Source organism: Erithacus rubecula, assembly GCF_903797595.1.
Source record: "Erithacus rubecula genome assembly, chromosome: 2".
In the NCBI taxonomy this organism is placed as follows: domain Eukaryota; kingdom Metazoa; phylum Chordata; class Aves; order Passeriformes; family Muscicapidae; genus Erithacus; species Erithacus rubecula.
In genome coordinates this window covers 54,531,400-54,550,388 of record NC_136685.1, presented here as the reverse complement: position 1 = coordinate 54,550,388, position 18,989 = coordinate 54,531,400, and the positions used below count along the sequence as shown (strand labels likewise).

The window sequence follows — 18,989 nt, the reverse complement described above, 5'->3', positions numbered from 1 at the left end:
GGCTTATTGATGTTTGCTGTAAAATCACTTTCTGTTCTCCAGGTTGTAGAAAGAAACAACTGGGTACTCTAACCTCTGCTCATTTTCAGGGATATCTACTGCCATTGTGATGTAATGTTAGGAGTTGTCGTAAATTAGCACGTTCCTGATTAGCAAGAACTCAATAAATGTTCTTTACTTCAAAAGAATGCTTGGACACGTGCTACTACTTGCATTGTTTATATATGGTACTGTAGAAACTTAACATTTGCAAGAAAAATGTGAGATGATGGTTCGATAAGATTACTCAGAAATAATTAGGTAGGTGTGTAGGCTGCTAAATGTATTTGATTTTAATCTCTAATTAAAAAGTTGGATTTTTTAATTGTTTTTGTGATGCAATAGTTTTTACTTCATTATGCTTCTTGTAAATAGAGTCCAAATTCTGCCTTTCACTTAGGGCCTAAGTACAGAATAAATGTTTTCAAATGAAAACCAAAGCCAGTGATAGACAATCTATATAGTCCTCCTTGTGGAGGACTATTCTTAGAGCAAACACATGTATGTGCCCTTGTATTCCCTAGACCAGGAATTAAAGTTATGGCTAACCTTGAATAAATATCTCTATGCATTCTTTTGGCTGATGGGAGATATAATTATATTGTGGGATCTGGCAGTGCCAGAAGCATAGTGTTTTCATGTTAGTGCTGTCTGATTCTGAGGTCTCTTATATGAGGATTGGAATTAGTTGATGTTAAAGCAAAGGTATCTCTCTGTGGATCTACAGGTGTGAATTTAAGCCTTGCTCTGTTCCACTGCTCCAGCGTTCACTTAACTCTGCTGCAAGGACAAGCTACCTGGTCACTTGAGCTGTGGAATCAGACAACCAGATGCTAGAGATAACTGCATCAATCCTTGGATCAGGAAGTTTCTGTGTTAAAGCACGCTAGAACAGTTGTGTCTCTCACTTCAGGAAAACTGTGACTTGCTCATGGTTTGGGAACCCAGGGTTGTCCTAGTCGCTGCAGATGGGGCATCCACTGGGAAATCATATGCTGTGTTGAAGAAGCTGCAGCACTATGTATGGAACTGCATGGTCTTGAATTGTGTAACTCCCTTGAGTTATTTTTCTAGATAACTCTTTTTCATACCAGTGTTTAGTAAACAATTGGTTGAAAAGGTAAACATTACTTACTTTTTCATTGAAAGCTTATTCTTCTCTACAGACCTTTCTATATATAGTGTAGTATTTTGAATGGCAAACTAAGTTTGATCTATTGGCCTAATTTCCCAAGATTATTTTGTTCGTTTTAGAGTTTTCATTGTATTAATAGGCATGAGGGATTCTCTTTGTCATATAGATTTTGGCTTTTGGTTTTAAGTGGATAGATTTAGGTTAATAAATTTGAACCCCACTTAGAAAATGAGAATGACATTGAGAAGATAGTTCAATCTTTTCTGGATGCTTTGGTAGAAGAAAAAGGTGGGGAAGAGCAAGGAGAGTGCTAGTAATGGCATGGGCTGACATGGAGTAGACTTCTGTCAGTGCAGAGTACACTGCAAGAATCTTACAGGTAGAAGACCTTTGCATTCAGTCATGTTGTCATCACAGCACCTTTGTCTATACAGCATGGGAGAACTGCCCGTTTTAAGCACTTACATATTAAGTGATTTGCAAGATCACAGAATCACAGCATTGTTTAAGTTGGAAAAGGCCTGCAAATCACTGAGTTTAAGCTTTACCAAGAGTTGCCTTTTCAACTAGACCATGGCACTAAGTGTCACATCCAGTCATTTCTTGAACATTTCCAGTGATGGTGACTCTCACCACCTCCCTGGATAGCCCATTCCAGTGCTTAAAAAGCCCTTCCATGAAGAATTTTTTCCTGCTGTCTAACCTGAACCTCTCCTAATGCAGTTTGAGATCATTTCTTCTTGTCCTGTCACTAGGATACAGACTTAACTTCACTAAAATATTTTTCAGTACACTTTGGTTCTATCAATTCTCCTGTTCAGTCTGGGATATCTTCAAAATCATAGGTGCTAAACTAAGTTATGTAGAACAGTTGCAGGTGGGTTTCCACCTAAAGCAATGGATATTAGTGAAACATCTGTTTTGCTGGTAAAACAGAAATATATGTTTGTGTTAAGTAGGTGCATCCACTCCTTTAATTTTCTGTGACCTGCATCTGAAAATGCTTGTTGAGGGTTTTAAATGTATTTGTGATCCTGTGTTTAAATAAAGGAAAACAGGTTCTTACCCAATATATAAACTATCCTTTTATATAATGAATTCTGTTTGATCTATTAGAGCATAATTGGTTTGAGGATAAAGTCTTTGAGGGAAGATTAATATATATTTAGATAATTACAAAATTATCTTCATTCCCTTACATTATGCATAGTTTGTAAAATGAAATTGCAGAAATAGCTGAGAGCATTTACTTTAAAAAACTCAAAACTTTCATTTGAAACCTTAGGAACCAGAAGTAGAGATTACATGGAATACTAAAAGATCCTTTGGTCACAAAAGTCATACTTTTGGTCATAAATTAGGTGACTGTGCTGAAAACATGATTGTCTTTACTGGAAGCAGTTTTAAAGCCACACAAGATGAGTAGGAAGAGGAATGAGCTGATCTACACATATTCATCACATATCTGACTTGATTTTTTTTCCAGTGTTTGTTATTTAATTGGGTGTCTTTTAACTACACTGTGTTGCAAGAGACCATGATATAATTCATAGGAATGTCTGCAATAAGAAATACCATTTCCTAGAGGAATTGTTTATTTTCATGTCTTCCAGGACTTTTTGTAGCTTTTGGGACATTAGCAATTAGTGTAAACCTAAAGTAGAACTCAGTTAAAGGCAGAATAATGTGTAACTAGAATAGGTAAGATTTTTTCCTCTCTCTGCACGCTTTAAAGATGTTTGTCACTGAAATGTCTGGATATTAACATATTTTAGTTTTCTTAGATATATATTTGTCCTTTACTCTGTGATTTTCTGAGTTTTTCAGGATAAACTTTGGTATGATTTCATTATCTGTAAATTCTATGTGACTAGAATCCTTAGATTTATTATGCTCAAATAACTGTAATAACTGTAATAAAAATGAATTTTTCATGAACATTGAAAGTGAGAAACAGCCTTATTTTGAAAAGTTCATTAAAATAGGAGTTCTTCTGTAATGAATATTCTCTTAGCCTTTTTAAAAAGAGCATCTTTTCACAAAAACATTTCACAATGAGTGGTTATAGACAATCCAGTAGGATAGTAGTGGAATTATGTGACTGCCTTGAAAGACTTCTTTCCCTATTTTGCCTCTTATGCTATCAGTTTAAAACAAAATCTTTAAGGATGCTGTTATTTAAAAGACAGTGTTCTTAATTATTGCAAGTAGTTCTATTCTGGGTCACTGTGCTGCTGTCATATCAATTTCTGCATAAGTCAAGTCTATTTGGTAGTGAGCTCATCTTCTTTGTGCATTTCAGTCTAACTACTTAGAGTTTTATCACCTCACACTGATGTGTTTGTCTAGAGCAGAGGGCAGTGAAAGCATGCAAGAAAATTGGGGACTTGGTATTGCAGACACATTTTGGACAGGACAACTGCTTGGCTTCTGTCCTCTTTCCTTTTAGGTTGCAGTTACACTGGCAAAGAAACTGAGGATTACACTTTCAGTTCACTGTTCACATTGTATAGGAAACTACCAAACTTTCAGACTCCTCTGAATGCAGACAGATACACTGGTTTTCAAGTGAGTTTCTTGATAGGCTCACGACATAATTGTAACAATAGGATTACCTTATCCTAAGGAGGAACTGTCCTGCTGTTAAGCTGTGTCGATAGGAAAATTCTGATCGTTTGAAGTAAAGGATTAGCATTTATTGTTTTGGGTTGCCTGATGTGCAGCTAGACATTAGCAGTAAGTTCTCCTAGGAGTAATATGTTCTTCTTGTGTAAAATTCCATATAAAGGAAACCACTGTAGAATCAATGCAGAGTAATAGGAAGTGCAGTAATTCAGATGTTGATATTTTCATAGGGAAGATTAGCTTCTCAAGATGTAGATAATTTTTAAGGTGAAGACAGCAGATAAGAAAGAAGATTGTTGGAAAGTACAAGTAAAATGTCTGCATTAATAAAAATGCTTCTCCATTAGTAATTCTGAAGCATCCTTAAGAGGACAATCTAGATTGCCCTGGGTGTTGGGGGGGGGGTTTCAGACTTGACCTTACAAGGGATTTAATGACCTTTCTATAAGCTCAGACTAAGCGAGAGTCCCAGCAGGTCACGGTGTCCTGTAAACTTAATTTTTAGATCAAGTGGAAATGTCCTCCTGGAATCCAGACCTCAGTTTCAATATAGTAGTTGAAAAGCGTGTACAGCCTGAGTGAGAGAGAACCAAAGCAAATGCTGCTGAGGCTGTTAGTCACACCTGCTTGATGTCATTTACATGCTTCATCAAGCATGGAACCATATCAAGCCCATAGCTGTGGAACATTGCTTTAAAATTCTACTGCTTCATTTGGGGAAGAAAGGATGGATATTCCCCTGCTTGCTGAACGGAGCTTGTTTTGTGAATGAGGAAGATTTGATCAGAATTTTTTTGTTGTTGTTGTTTGGATTTGTATTGTTTGCTTGACGCTTTTTAATATGACTGTTTTGAATGTAGGGGCTACTAAAGGAATGCTTGATAATTAAAAGCAAGTAACAGATAACACTAAAGTCTGCTTTGGGGTAACCAATAGGCATGATCATAGAGTATTTGTGCCCAGGTGTGCTGTGGTCTGTTTGCACCTCAAGCAAAGTAATAAGAATTTTCAGTTTGTTTTGTCTCTAGTTATGGGAAACACTGAGTCTGAATCAGTGCCAGTTTCTAGAATCTTGTACAGCACTCCTTATATCTTTGAGTTACACGTCTGTCTCTGTCCCAAGCTTGCAGCATAGCAGGTCTGTGCTGCCCTTTATGGGGGCTTAATTGGGATTATTGGTCTAAGCATACCGTTTTCACCTGATAATCAGCTGAATATAGAGGCTACACAGGAATACTGGCATGCATAAATGTACAGTCCAGGAGCACTTGGAAGCAATGAATGTTTTCCTTAGAAAAATATGGTCAATGGTTTTTCTGATAAAAATGCAGATTACTGTTGTTTTTAATTGAAACTTGAATATTTTTACAGACGAACAATTGTTTTTATCAAATATTTTATGTATCTTTCATCTTAGTATGAGTTTGTGTGAATTGGCACAACACTCCTATGCTCAAATTGGCTGTCTAAAAAAAATTATCATGCAGAGATTTTATTGGTTTTCAGTGTGTTTTTTATTCAGACTTGATACAATGTGTATGTGACAGTATATCCATCCATATATATAATATCGTCTCTGTAGCATCTGGTTTTCTGACTTTGTGAGTGTGTACATAACAACATCAATAGGAGTAATATCCCCCCTGACTTTTGGTTATAGGTGAACAAATGTTTTAGCAAATCGCTTATTTGGAAAAAGGTTGCCTTCAGGACTACTGTCTTTAAGTATGGATTGAATTCAGAAAATGGTTTACATTCTCATCTCTTTCTTAAAAGAGGTGGGAAAAAGTAATAAAAGCAAAGTAAGCCTTTCAAAATGAAGTATTTCAGAATTTATACAAGATTTTTGAAATTATTAAGATCAAAATGTTTTTAATTCATACCTGAACCTGAATAATCCATTACTGCATGTATTTTGGATTTCTCACAAGTAGATTAGTCACATGCAGATTTGCAGGAGCATGGTTTAACTACAATTAATTGAGTGTGGAGCTTTTATTCTAGTTAGAAATATCTAAATATCTTAATGATTAAACATTTATGAGTAAATCTTCTGTGAAAGTCAAAACCACTAGGCTTTAGAAAATATACTGTAGGTGGAGTTGTGCAAGTTTCCTTGTGGAGCTCTGCCAGTAGATGGGAATCTGAATCTGAAAAGTCCTCTTTATTCAGATACTGGACTCCTCAAAAGCAGATTTTTGGTGTGGCAAATAAAAGTGAGTTTTCAGAACTTATTTTTCTTTAAAAACAAAACTTTTTTTCAAAGCTAGTGTCTCACAGAGAAAATCCAGTGAGCTTAACTCTGTATTGCCTGGCATTTCTGTACTTGAGAAACTGTTCTCCAGTGAAGCGGTCGTATTTTTCGCTGTCATGTTCAACGATTTTCAGATTTTTTTGTATCTTTTCTTTTTAAGATGTTTTCTTAAGTATACAGCTGAGGAGACCAATAAAAGATAAATCCATAGATGATGAAAGGATTTTCCTGAGCTTAGTAGTTAACATAATAGTCTGAAAAGAAAAGAATTTACAAGTACTTGTTCAAGTGTGCTATGTAGAGAGTGAATAAAATAAACAGCAAGATGTGTTGTGATAGGAACTCAGATGATCAAAGGGACTACTGAATAGAAATAGTTATTCTTTCAGATAAAATAAGGAAGTAATTCCTTTGTGAGTTTTTGTGATCATTTCTGTTGGAAAACTTTGTATGCATTACTTGGAAATTCAATGAAGAGAAAAGCAATACAGCCTAGATAATAGTGTCAGCTTTGAGCACGAGATGGCATGTGGACATAGCTTGAGCTACTTCTCCAAATCATTTGAATGGAAATATTGGATTAGTTAACCTTGTGTCAGGTCTGTTAGTTAAATAAACCCTCCAACTGTTCCTGACTGAAGGATGCATAGTTGTGACTGAAAGATGCTGCTGCTTTTCATTAGAATTTTGTCAAACATACCCTGCTAACATAATGATTTTAAAATAAAATGGTTTATTCGATGGAAAAGGATAACAAGCAGAAAATTCACAGCCTTTTCTTTTCACAGGGTGCTTCAGCCCAGTAGGAAATCCTCTTAGTCGAACACTATTGGGTAGACTACAGAAGGTAAGGAATTCTCTCTTTGCATTTTTTTTAAATTGCTGTTTAACTATAAAATGTCATTATTCACAAGTTCTCATTGTAGAGAGGTGTTTTTTTTTATCCTGTCTTTATTCTAAAAAGAGGTATTTTCAAACCAGTTGTCTACATGGCCAAATTAGCTTATGCTGTGACCAGCTGGTAGTGAGATCAGATATCTGCAAATCAAAAGCTTTATACTTTTTTCATTATTTAATTTTTGTTGTTTAGAAATAAAATCACACTGCCATGTTTTTAGTTTTTACTAAGAAAACAGGTGTTGATGAGTGGCTGGAAGAAAAGCTAAGACAGTAACTTGGAATGAATTTCTCATTGCAGCACCATTTTCATCGTTTACTCATACTTCATCTTTTTATAACAAGTTGAATTATATATATCCTCTGCTTACTTAATTGCTCATCTATTAAATATTGATTGTAAGCCTCTCCTGATTATATTTGTTCTTTTCTTTATTTCTGGTTTACTGATCACCATAATAAAAATCCAACAGAATCTGTAAATGCCATTAATTGCAACTATGCATATGATGAACCTGAATTAAAGACAAAATGTATGGAGAAACTAGTGAAGAAAGAACAAGTGGTGCATCTGAATAATGAATGTATTTTTGTCTCCATGAAGCTGGGCCTGTTGTACTGGAGATGTTAATCCTCCTGCTCCTATGGACAAAATGCCATGTTTTAATATTCTTTTGTAATTTCACTAATTTTAATTCTTGAGAGAAATGTTATAAATGGACATAAATTAACTTGGGTCATTTATATCTGTTTTGCAGTTTCAATTTGGAGTTTTATTTGGATTGCTTTAGGATTTTTTGGACATACCTTTTTAACAGGTTTTGTTAAGACAGTTGTGGAAAGCTTGTAAGATACATAGGATTTACCAAGAAATTTTGAAAGCATGGTTTTATGTTGGTGTTATGTTAGTTGCTAAATGATTTCTGTGGTCATGTTTTCAAATTTTTAGCCATCAATATGTAATTTTTTAGGGAAAAATATTTATTGTTCAACCAGTTACTGTAGTGTTCACCACCACAGCAAGCTTGATAAACATTGGCAGGACCAACTGTTTTGTGAAATGCTAGGTAGCAGCTACTTAAAAATAGTTTTTTCTGAGAGGGCTAAATTAAGGTTTTGAAAATATTTTTTAAATATTTTTTACTTCTATAATAACACATCAATATAATACATTCTATAAACACAATATATATAAGTACAGGTTAACTGAATAATTAATATAAAAAACTAGCATTTTTAGAAATAGCAAAATAGTTGAAGAGATTTAAAATCATTTCAGGAGCTGGAGTATTTACATTCTTTTAAATTGATCATTTTCCCTTTTTTCTTTTCTCTCTTTTTTTTTTTTTTTTTTTTTTTTTTTTTTTTAATCCTTGAAGTTTTTACTGCAGCAGCTGTGTTTGCATTTCTGATTTCTGTTTGTACATTGCAGGTTTCAATAAAGTGCAGCCTGGTGCAGTTTTGGTCCTTTCTTCCTCTAGGCAAATTATAGATTCTCATGTTTATTAAATATTGAAGGACTGTAATCAAATCAGGATTGTAGTCATCTGAAGCCTAAGGAAGTAACTTTACAGTGTCTATAGACAGATAATTATGAGTGAAGAAGAGTTTATCATTCTTACCAATTGATACATTTAACATAATTTTAATTTAGCTATTAATACTGGTATTTGTGTTTCTGTTTCCCATAGATGAAATTTGTAGTTAGTTGTCCTGAACTAGAACCAGAGAACAACAACTGAACACAAAAGTACTAAGAGTATCCAGCTGTTTTCTTCTAAGTTTCATCTTATGTAGCATTTAATTTAAAACTTCACTTACTGGAGTAAAAAGATTACATAGCATTCTTAAGGGAGGAGACAATCAAGTAAATCTCTAATCTTTAGGATCTTAAGGAAAAAGAAATACAGTGGAATAACAGTAACATCTCAGATTTATTCTGTAGAATATTTGAATGTTTGGCATATTAACTTTTAAGCCAACCAAGGGTTTTCAATCAGGCCCTCTAAGTTAATTTATTCTTTCTCCTTTAAGAAAACTAATCAAGAAACCACTAAAAACCAAAAACAGCAATAAAAGAAATCCATGAAAGGTAACAGCCTTAGAATGTTGTCTATTTCATACCGAGGCACAGATTTACTGGACAGACAAGAGAAGCTGTGACATACATTCCTTGTGTATTTTCTGGAGCGTTTGCATAAGTAATATTCCCAGTTTCTCTTACACTGTGTCACATAGCAGGTATGGCGGGGGGTGGATGGAAGCAGTGCTACTGTGAAGCATCCAGGAAATAGATGTTTGTCCTTCTTCATGTCCCTGAGTCTGTCACTGATGGGAAAAGGAGGGAGAGTGGCTTTGGCCCTGTGTGCATACACTGGGGCTCACCCCGGTATGTGTACAGTCTGCCTAAAATTAATCTTAGAAAAGCTTATTTTCCTAGTGTTGTTATTAAGGGTTAATGCCTAATTAGAAGTGGCTTAATCTGTATGTTTATTATGTTACAATGAAGAATATAATAAATACATATAAGGAAGAAGCATATGAAGCTATATGAATCATTAGATTGTAATTTTTTTCATTAAATTTTGATATTGTGGTAATTGAAGTATATTGGTTCAGTAGTAAAAAATGAAATGCCAAGATTTTTACAGAAAAGAAAGCAGTAAGAGATCACTTGTTCTTTCTCAGTGCTCCTTTTCCTAAGGGAATGAGTCCTATTTATTGCCCAAATCCTGTTGGGTAGTCTATATTATATATAGATCTATATTATACATATACTATACTATACTATACTGTACTATACTATACTATACATCTGCATCGCAAAACAAAAACCACCATTTGAACATTCACTGAAACCACCCATTAAAAAGAAGCCATAAACGTTTTAATTAGGGCTGTTATTAGGAATTGATAAAACTTGATACAACAATGCATCAGGGTACTCTTACATGCATGTCCTCTTTTGTCTCAGCATCTTCAAACATTTTTGTTTGGTTTTGAGTTAGAAATGTCAAGGGTCTCTAAGAGGGTTAGTCATGGATAACCAGTGTGATACTTCATGGTCTAGAACTCTGCATCAACTGATGGATCTATTTATCTTCCTCTGAAAATGTTCCTTAATGCTGAAAGCTGCTAACAGCTTTGTTCAACCACAATCAGTGTGATATGGCATACTTTTCCAGCAAGCATTTTGTTTCTGTTTCTCAGATGGGATGCCTCCCAAAAAGACCACTCCTCAGAATATAGCTATAGCCCTACAACTGTTCCAGTGCAAGAAAAGGATTAGCTAGTTTCCCTCCTGCATGAAAAAAAGGAGACATTAATATTGTATTGAGAATTATGTATTCATACCATTCAGCATGCCTGTGGCTTTTTTGAAATCCTGAAAACATGCCTTAATCTTGTGACACAGCATTTTAAAAATCATATTTCTAAGCTGAAAGGCTGCTAATTTTTGTTGGGTGTTTCTTGGTGTAGCTGGTCCTTGGCACTATTTGAGGAATGGCTGGGCACTGCTCGAGGGATGGCACTGCACACCAGTTGCTGTGTGTGTGGTAGGCAATTGCCCTGGACAGCTGGAGGTAGAGGTGTGTGCAGCCAGTGACGTACTCAGAGTATTTCTTCCAGAGGCACCTCTTTGGGTTGTTGTTGCCTTAAAAGTTTAGGGCCGTGTCTGAGAGCATTCAGCATAGTCTTGGAGTGACTCATAGATGTTAGCTTGTTATTTCCACACAGCTTGCTCTCTTCAAGCTGTTCTTGAGTGTTTGAGAGCCACATAAATACTTTATTAAAAAAGGAGAGACAGACAGATTGAGACACAATAATGGGGCAATATGAGTACCTGAACTAGATACCTAAATAATTCTGCTAATAATTCTGATGAATCATTTTTGAGCAACAGGAGGCACTCCCATCCCACAGGCTAAGCACATTGCCTGCACAGTTCTCTTAACCTTGAGAATGGAAAATGAGAATTAGCTAAAACTTGTACAGCAGTGCTGACTACCAGTAGACCACTGAACAAGCAGTGTACTCTGAACTGCAGCTCCACCAGTCTTTGTTCAAAATTTGTTTATCAAATCAGGCAGTTGCACTTTTTTTTTTTTCCTTCTGTGCATGTACATAATTATTTAGAACCCTTTTGGTGGTAGGCTTAGATGTTCTGGTAGATGATAAGAACTGAGTGCAACTGTTCACTTTTATACCAAGTTCATCTGTAAGTACTGTGTGAGTCTGTGAAATCTGGGGACTGGATGGAGTTCAGGATACTCAGTGATTTCTTTCCCTTATAGGATAAGCCCAGCTAAATTATGAAAACAACACTAAGGGCAAGAATCCCTGTTCTCAGGAATGGCATTTATTCTAGTGAGATCTTGGAAGGATTTTCTCTGCGATTTGTAGTGATTTTCCTTGGATCACCATAATAAAAAATTTTAAAAACCCCAAACATTGAAAATAAAAAGAACAATTCATCTTAGATATATTTTTTAAAAGCAGAAGAGAAAGAATTTAGTAAAAAGATATATAAAGGAGTGGCTGTAAAATATGAAAGAGATGAAATATGTTGGATTAAAATTTTCAGATTTAAATGGTTATAATGCAGTGTATATGTTAGAGGTAGAAATGTTTACTTCACAAAGCACACATTTTACATTTCTAAAATATTATAATTCCTGTGTAATATTTCTGTTCTGTGTGGTAGTGTGTATCCTTTGATTCAACAAATTGGTTTCCCCTTCGTGAAGATAGACCATTGAAAAAAAATAGGTAACACAGCAAAGGATTTCTACTCTTTCTTTTTTCCTCTAGTTTGTTGTTCTTCTGCTAATTTTCATAATTTTTCTATTTTAATCTTCTTTCAGCTTAAACATTCAATTATTTTACAGAAATCAAAAATTTTTAAGGTACAGGCTTATCCTGGTTATTGCAATATATATCTACTATTATTTTGAATTCATTGAAAGTGTGAAGAGCAAGTGGTAAGGATAGAACAATTAGAATTAAAGTACTGGTTATTAAGACCAACCTAAAATTCTCCATTATATGGAAGTGACATCTTTTGCATACTGGTTCAGAGTAAAGTTCACTGCAACATCTTAAATATCTGCTGTAGTGTTTGCAATGCAAACAAGCTTGGACTGCATAGCCATCAGTCCAGTTGTGTCTTTAGTGCAGTGTACATACTTGAGAAATTTAATATCTTTTTCTAAACATCTGCCAGCCAATAGCCAATATTACTCAGTGTTGCTTAACATCACTTCTGCTTTTTCTTTTTTGAGAAAAGCATTTTGTTGCAGATAATTCTTACTGTCTTATTGGAGAAATGAAAATACAATCATAGTTTAGCAAAATGCTTCATATTAAAATTTTAAACAACTTATTCTTCTAGAATGATGACACCCTGACTGCACTGGGAGTGGGAGGAGGAAACACTTGTCCACCCAGGCAAGAGACAGTAAGTATTATGTAATTTTTTGCAATATCTTCTGTACCTGTTATACTGTATCTGCTTTTGAAAGCATGCCCCTTTTTTTCTTTTAGCATGATCCCAAGGGTATTTTTTTTTTCTTCTACTGTAGCTTTTGTAATTACAAAGATGTTCATAACTGTATAATTGCATTACTTCTGGGTTTATGCCAATATTAAAAAATAATTTTGTAAAATTCTGTTGAATATCGATTTTTTAGTTTTTTGCTTGGATTTTGACCCAAATAGAATTTGACAAATCTGTAAATTTCCCACCAGAAGAAAGTCCACTACTTGAGGTGTAATTGTGAGTGGTTTGCATTCTTCTTTGGTTCTGAGGTGCATTTCTTATGTCCTCTTATGGTTATTTTTCTGATCATATATTGACAGAGAATATAATGGCAATTTCCACATTTTATTTATATTGTCTGGCTTACTAAACCAGTTATGTTACAGAACACATGGATATATTAATTTCTTATTTCTGAGTGACAGACAGTGGAACTTTCTTGATTAGTTTGAACTGTTTGTGGCAGTTTCCATGTGTGACTGAATTTTCGTATTTTTTTCCCAAAAACCACAACATTTGCACCAGAAGTATCTTGCAAAAGACACTGCAAAACAAAGTAGATGTTGCTCTGCCTTTCATTGCTTTTCATGCTGCCAAGTAATTAGTGTTGTATTCTTGCATTCCTTTTTGGGTTTGGGGTTGTTTTGCCTTAAGTGTCCTCATGGTTTTCATGAGATTGTCACTTAACTGAAGTGGGCACTGTTAGAGCACCTCTTACTGGACATGGTCATGGTGCTCATTAGTCTGGTTTACTTTGGTTCTGTTCTACAGTTCATGTTTCTGTACTGCCAACATCACCTGTAATTACTGTTAACTTTCCTAGTGCAGGGAGGAGAGTTAGGATAAAACACATTTCATGGTTTATCTTCTTTTTTATGTAAATTCAGGACTACTGAATAGATATTTAGGTAAATTTCCTGTCTACTGAAAACTATGATGGTACTAATTCTTTGGTGCTGACCAGCTCACAAATTGCCACATAAAATTTACAGTGGTAGAATAATTTCCATCTTTTCCCATTCATAACTGATTTAATCTGTTTAATTGGTGACATGGGATTATGAAAATGCAAGTGACATTGACTATATTTTTACATATGCAACTTGCAGGTGATCTTGCTCAAAGCAGAAATACAAATATAAAAAAACACTGTGAAATTCAGCAGTCTTAAAATGCATGCATGAGTAATACAAAAGAAGGGGTTTTTCCTATCCATATGATCACAACTTTGCTATCTCCTTCAATACCATTAACCCTCCTATTGCTCCTAATGATTCCTGTTTCTGATCTCTATTAACAATTTTGTAGAGTAATATGAGGTGAAGACTCTAGGTAGGGAAGCAGCATTCTGTGTGTAAAATAGGTCATAATTTTGTTCTTCACTTATGATGAGGGAAGTGAGCAATTCCCCATATTCTTTCAGTTCATTTGTTTTCCTTTCATGCTTTTCTGCTCAGAGCTCACTAGGACAGATTTTTGTTCGTAGGGCATAGGAAATAAGAAATTGTACTTGATATTTTCATATTCAGGGTAGAAAACAGACTTCTAGTAGTTTATTATATGTAGTATGCGTGGTCCTGATGACTGTTAGTACTCTTTTTCATAAAAGTATAGCTGCACTGAATTTCACTGTCAAATAGATTTATTATGTGAAATGGAATATAAATTTATTTTCTACTGATATTTATAAAACTGTATATCCAAATGCTTATTGCTAAACAAAACAAATGAAAAATAGAAAAGAAAAATGAAAAAATGGAGTGATCAAAGAGAAACTTTGCAATGTCTTTTTGCATTAAATTTTTTCTTGGATAAAGCTGTCATACTGTTGAAGTATTTATTCAAACACATATGCTTCATGAGCACACAGAGAATGGGATCTGAAGGTAGTGTAACAATTCTGAGAAACTGACTGTATGAAGTTTTTTTTTCCCTTTTGCTTCACAAGCAAATTGCTTATAAAACTAACAGCTGCTGTTTTGAAGCTAATCTTAGTGAATTGAATGTTCTTAACCATTTCTGCAATCCCACAGTCCTTTATCTTGCCTCTCCTGCTGCTTTCCCACCACCCCTGATCCCATTAGCAAAACTTGAGGCAGCCTCAGCTTTTACCAAAGTGCAGCTTTGGTTTCAGCTGCTTTTCTGCAAGAGGAAGTGAATGTTGCGCTTTTTTCTCTGTGGCATGGTTGTGATAAAGCTGTGGTGTTCTTATCTCTCTTTTAGGTAGTGGCTCTTTATGACTACACAGCGCATCGATCAGATGAGCTAACCATCCATCGCAGTGACATTATCCAAGTGTTATACAAAGATAATGATAACTGGTGGTTTGGCAGCTTAGCAAATGGACAGCAAGGCTATTTTCCAGCTAATTATGTGGCTGGTGAAAGTAAGTTTACTGCTGTCTTCCTGGTATACCGGTGTGGGTTTAACTGATGCTCCAAGATTTTACCGTGCTGTTCTGCTTATTGTTCTGAAGATAGGAATTTATGTAGTACACACGTGGCATAATGATGACTTATTGTGGTGCAAAAATTATATAAAGTCAGCTAACCAGTGCACTTGGTTAAACATTTCAGCGTGTGGAATAAGTCAGCTTATTACTGACTTAATTATCTGTCAGCTGTTTTGATCCCTTGTCTCTTCTAACACAGAGTCACCTCATTCAGGCTCCAGCTTGGCAATGTTTTAGGACACATCAGGGCATTTCGTAAACATCTTAGGGTTTTTTCTTAGGCAACTTCTATTAAATCTAGCTTTTGTAGAAACTCTTAATTTTCTTCCAGCTCTAATGGAGAATGTTAACTTCTCAAATATCTGGATTTCAGTATGAAGTTTTAAAAGAACAGTAATGGTTAAATCTCACATTTGAGCATTGAACTTGCTACCAGGTCCTTTTCACTAAAACAGTTTTAATTAAACTGATACAGACAAATCCAGAGGAATTTGAATAAATAATATAGGAAGCATCCTAGTTAGTCCACTGCTGTAAAGATGCTCAGTGTGCTGGCAGTTGTAAATATTCAGCTTCTGGTTACACGCTACAAGAAATTCATTTGCTTTCCTAAACTATCAAACTATCAGTTATACTGGTGTTTAGAAATCTTTTAACCCAACATTTCTCAAGATTATTTCCCCCATTTTTTAGTTCCTCCCTATGTTTTTGAAGTGAAATCTAGTATTTAAGCCTCTTTCCTAAAAAATATTTGCACATAACACTGTGCTCACTTGATGAGGTTAATTAAAGTTAGATTTACTATGCCCTTCCCTGTTGCTTTCTCCTTGTTCATCCAGTGCATTTTGCCCTAGCTTTCCTTCTTGCAAAATAACCCAGAGAGAAGTCTGAGGGAAGAGTCTTCAGTGAGAACCTTGAGAAAATATTCTAAAAAACAGTGACAAAAAAAAAACTGAAAAAAAATTTTTGAGGCAGTTGTCCAATTGTGAAAAAAATCTCTGGTAAATAATTTGCTGTTGCAGTTGATGATCATCTTATTGAATCAAAAGAAATGTGTGAGATACATTCAAGTATCAGCTGCTTCCTAACTTCCTAAAGTATGGACTTTGTTCTTAAGTAAATGTTTGAATGCTTTGGTACAATAACCAATATATAAACCACATTTAAATCTAAACTTATGAATATAAAAAGAGGTTTATGGGAGAAATTTTCATACATTCTCGTACAACATTTGCCTTCAAACATTTTTCACCTGTTTTCATTCACATCCTGTTTTTGGCTAGCTTGTAATGTCATGGTGGTTCACAAATTCTTTCATAGCTCTAATAATGGCGAATTATGGTTCCTCTTTTCAGAAGAATATGAAGAACAGCCTTCAGGATTAGTACCAGACTCTGCTCCTCTACTACCAGAAGGACCAACAGAAGCAGAGGAAGGTTCTCTGACACTAGATAAGGTAATAATTTGAGAAGGAAGGATTCTGTAAGTAATGGTAGGTTGCCTTTTGTGTGCCACCTGGACTGTATTAATTTTTGATCTTTTATGTAAAAAATTCTTATGTGTAGATCTCATTCTGGGCAAGGAGGTATATTTTCAGCAGAAGTTTAATATTTCTCTTATGTGGAATCAGCTGTTCCATCATGTGGCAATTAAATACCCTCCTTTACTTCCAGTGTTGTAATGGGTGGCAAGTCTCCCATTGACTACAAGTTTACAGAAGTTATGTGTGTGTAAGCATTCTGGTGTCAGTGATTTTTGTTAGTCAGAATATACGGTATGTACAGAAGGACAAAAAACAGGACCCAGGTTTTAGTCCAGGAAAAAATAGACACTTGATTTTTATGGACTTGGTTTTTTTCCCCTGAATTTTAGAGATTCCACTGTATGCACTGTTGACTCTCACTTCTCCAGGGCCTTAGAAATTTTGCATGCTTATTTTTCCCTTCTGTGAACTAAGACTGCTGATTATCTTAAAATATGGGATATCTTCTAGAAAAAAAAAAAAAAAAAAGTAATAAAAATTAGTTCAACAACTGCTGTAACTTAAGAATTTTTTATTTCTAAATGTTTGTGTTCTTAATCAGTATACTTTCCACAACTGTTAATTTACTGAAATGTTACTAGCACAACGACTTTAAAAATGTTGTTCAGATTTCTTTCAAATTATTTGACTCTTCCATGTACTTTTATAAAAGTAAATCTAATATTTTATGTCTGATTTGCAAAACTCTAGGCATATTCTGTGTTGCTTAGTTACAACTTTTGGGGATTTTTTTGTCAGATGATTAATCTAATCTTTGCTCTGTAGTGTATACAATCATAGAATTATTTAGGCTGGAAAAGACACTGCAATCTTCAAGGTTATAACACTCAAGACTCTTTCTATTGACCTTTTATATGCAGCTTCAGTTTTTAGTAGGTGAATATAGAGTGGTAGCATTTAATAAATTATTGAGTGCAGATTACTCACTTGGCAGTCTTGTTGAAGCCAGCTGTCTCTTGAAGCCAACTGCTATAAATCGAATTACTAAATGTTTTGTTCAGAACTATCCTTGAAAAATGGAATTAATCACTATACTGATTAGTAGTAATTAATCTGAAGTATCCTTTACCTCTTTGTAGCTGAGAAGTTCCTAGCCAAACCATTGTCCAAGAAAGACAAGGGTGCATTGCTTCCAGATACTTCTGTAAAGGCAGACTTTGGAATAAATATAGGAAAAATTACATTACGGAAGATTTCTTTGATTTATTGTCTGCATGGCTAGAGGCAAGAAGGGCATCCCAGAAGATGTTGTAGTTTCACTCCTACCTGGATTAGAAGAGAGAGAAGCTTTGAGATGCCTATTGTTATTAGACTTGGTCATTGTTATCCACATATTTTTTTCTGTTCTAATCTGGTGGAATCCAGCCAATTTACTGTATCTCATTACTTTTATGTACACAAACTACTGTTACTAACATTTGAAACCCATATTTGTTATTCAGCTTTGTGAGAAGCAGCATTTGATTAGTTTTGATTGCTTAGAATTTTTGTATCATTAATCGTACTTGATTTAGTAACACTCAGTTTTACTAATATTTAGTTAAGATGCTCTTTACTTGAATTCTGCTAGTACCTTGAGTTAAATTAACTATGTATTTAATAATATGTTGGAATTTTGTAGTAGTCTACATAGTATCTACAGACATAAGAAAGATATAATTAATCAAATGTACAGTAACAGCCCAAAACCAAGCAAATACATTGCTTTTCATCTTGCACAGAAGCCAAGGGTAGTACAAGCTCCTGCAGAGTCTAGAGGAAAATTATAAAACAAGTCCTGGAAAAAATTATATAAGGGGATATACATACAAGATTAAACTAGCAACAAATGAGCACTGGAGACAGTGTACAAAGTAGTACCTTATGTGAAGTAAATGCACTCTTCTTTCTTTTACTTCTCTTCTGCTGTTAAATGAGATGAGAATGGAACACATCTACTATCAGTAGAAGGAAATTTCTGGTTTTGCCATGCTTAGTTACCCTGGAGAACTCAACTACTACAAGACACTCTTAAATGTGTTTGCTTAGGGATTAATTGCTTTAGTAACACATTTTAGGCTGAGGTAGGGGCTGAGATTTCAGAAGCATTAGAATGACTGGGAAACATGATGTTTTTAAATTTCAAGTTTCATCAGCTCCATATAAACCATCAAGAAGATAGTGAGTTGAACCAAATGATGAATCACATCTCTGTAAGACTTACAATGCCTTGAAGTGTAATAGGTTTAGAAAAGCTGCAGAGTTCTGCATAGAAGAAGCAACTTGTCATTCACCTGTTTGCCAGAATGAATGGAAGTTGTGCAGGACTTTGGCTTTAGACAATACCAGAGACTCTTGAGACAAAACTGATAGGATGAACTCTGAGGGGGCTCATCGGTTATGGCAGTTCCTGTCTTGCAGCAGTGACACAGCAACTTTTCTTCCTATTCCTTTCATTTTTTTCAGTACAGGACCTGATGAAGGGAAATGCCAATTTCCTTTATATGAGTAATAAGAAAAAGCATT

The 18,989-nt window shown here is 34.8% G+C and overlaps 1 protein-coding gene across 3 annotated transcripts in view; it reads left to right on the top strand.

Moving 5' to 3' along the window:
* AHI1 (Abelson helper integration site 1) overlaps window positions 1–18,989 on the top strand; it is an 88,983-nt gene that overhangs the window by 57,733 nt on the left and 12,261 nt on the right. For 2 of the 3 annotated variants that reach the window (XM_079298873.1, XM_079298874.1), the window contains exons 20-23: window positions 6,842–6,900; window positions 12,343–12,408; window positions 14,713–14,875; window positions 16,297–16,397. In XM_079298873.1, the coding sequence (XP_079154999.1) occupies window positions 6,842–6,900; window positions 12,343–12,408; window positions 14,713–14,875; window positions 16,297–16,397 (389 nt within the window). Of the gene's footprint in view, window positions 1–6,841; window positions 6,901–7,182; window positions 7,255–12,342; window positions 12,409–14,712; window positions 14,876–16,296; window positions 16,398–18,989 lie in introns of those variants that run through there. The other variant, XM_079298875.1, reaches the window with a different exon arrangement.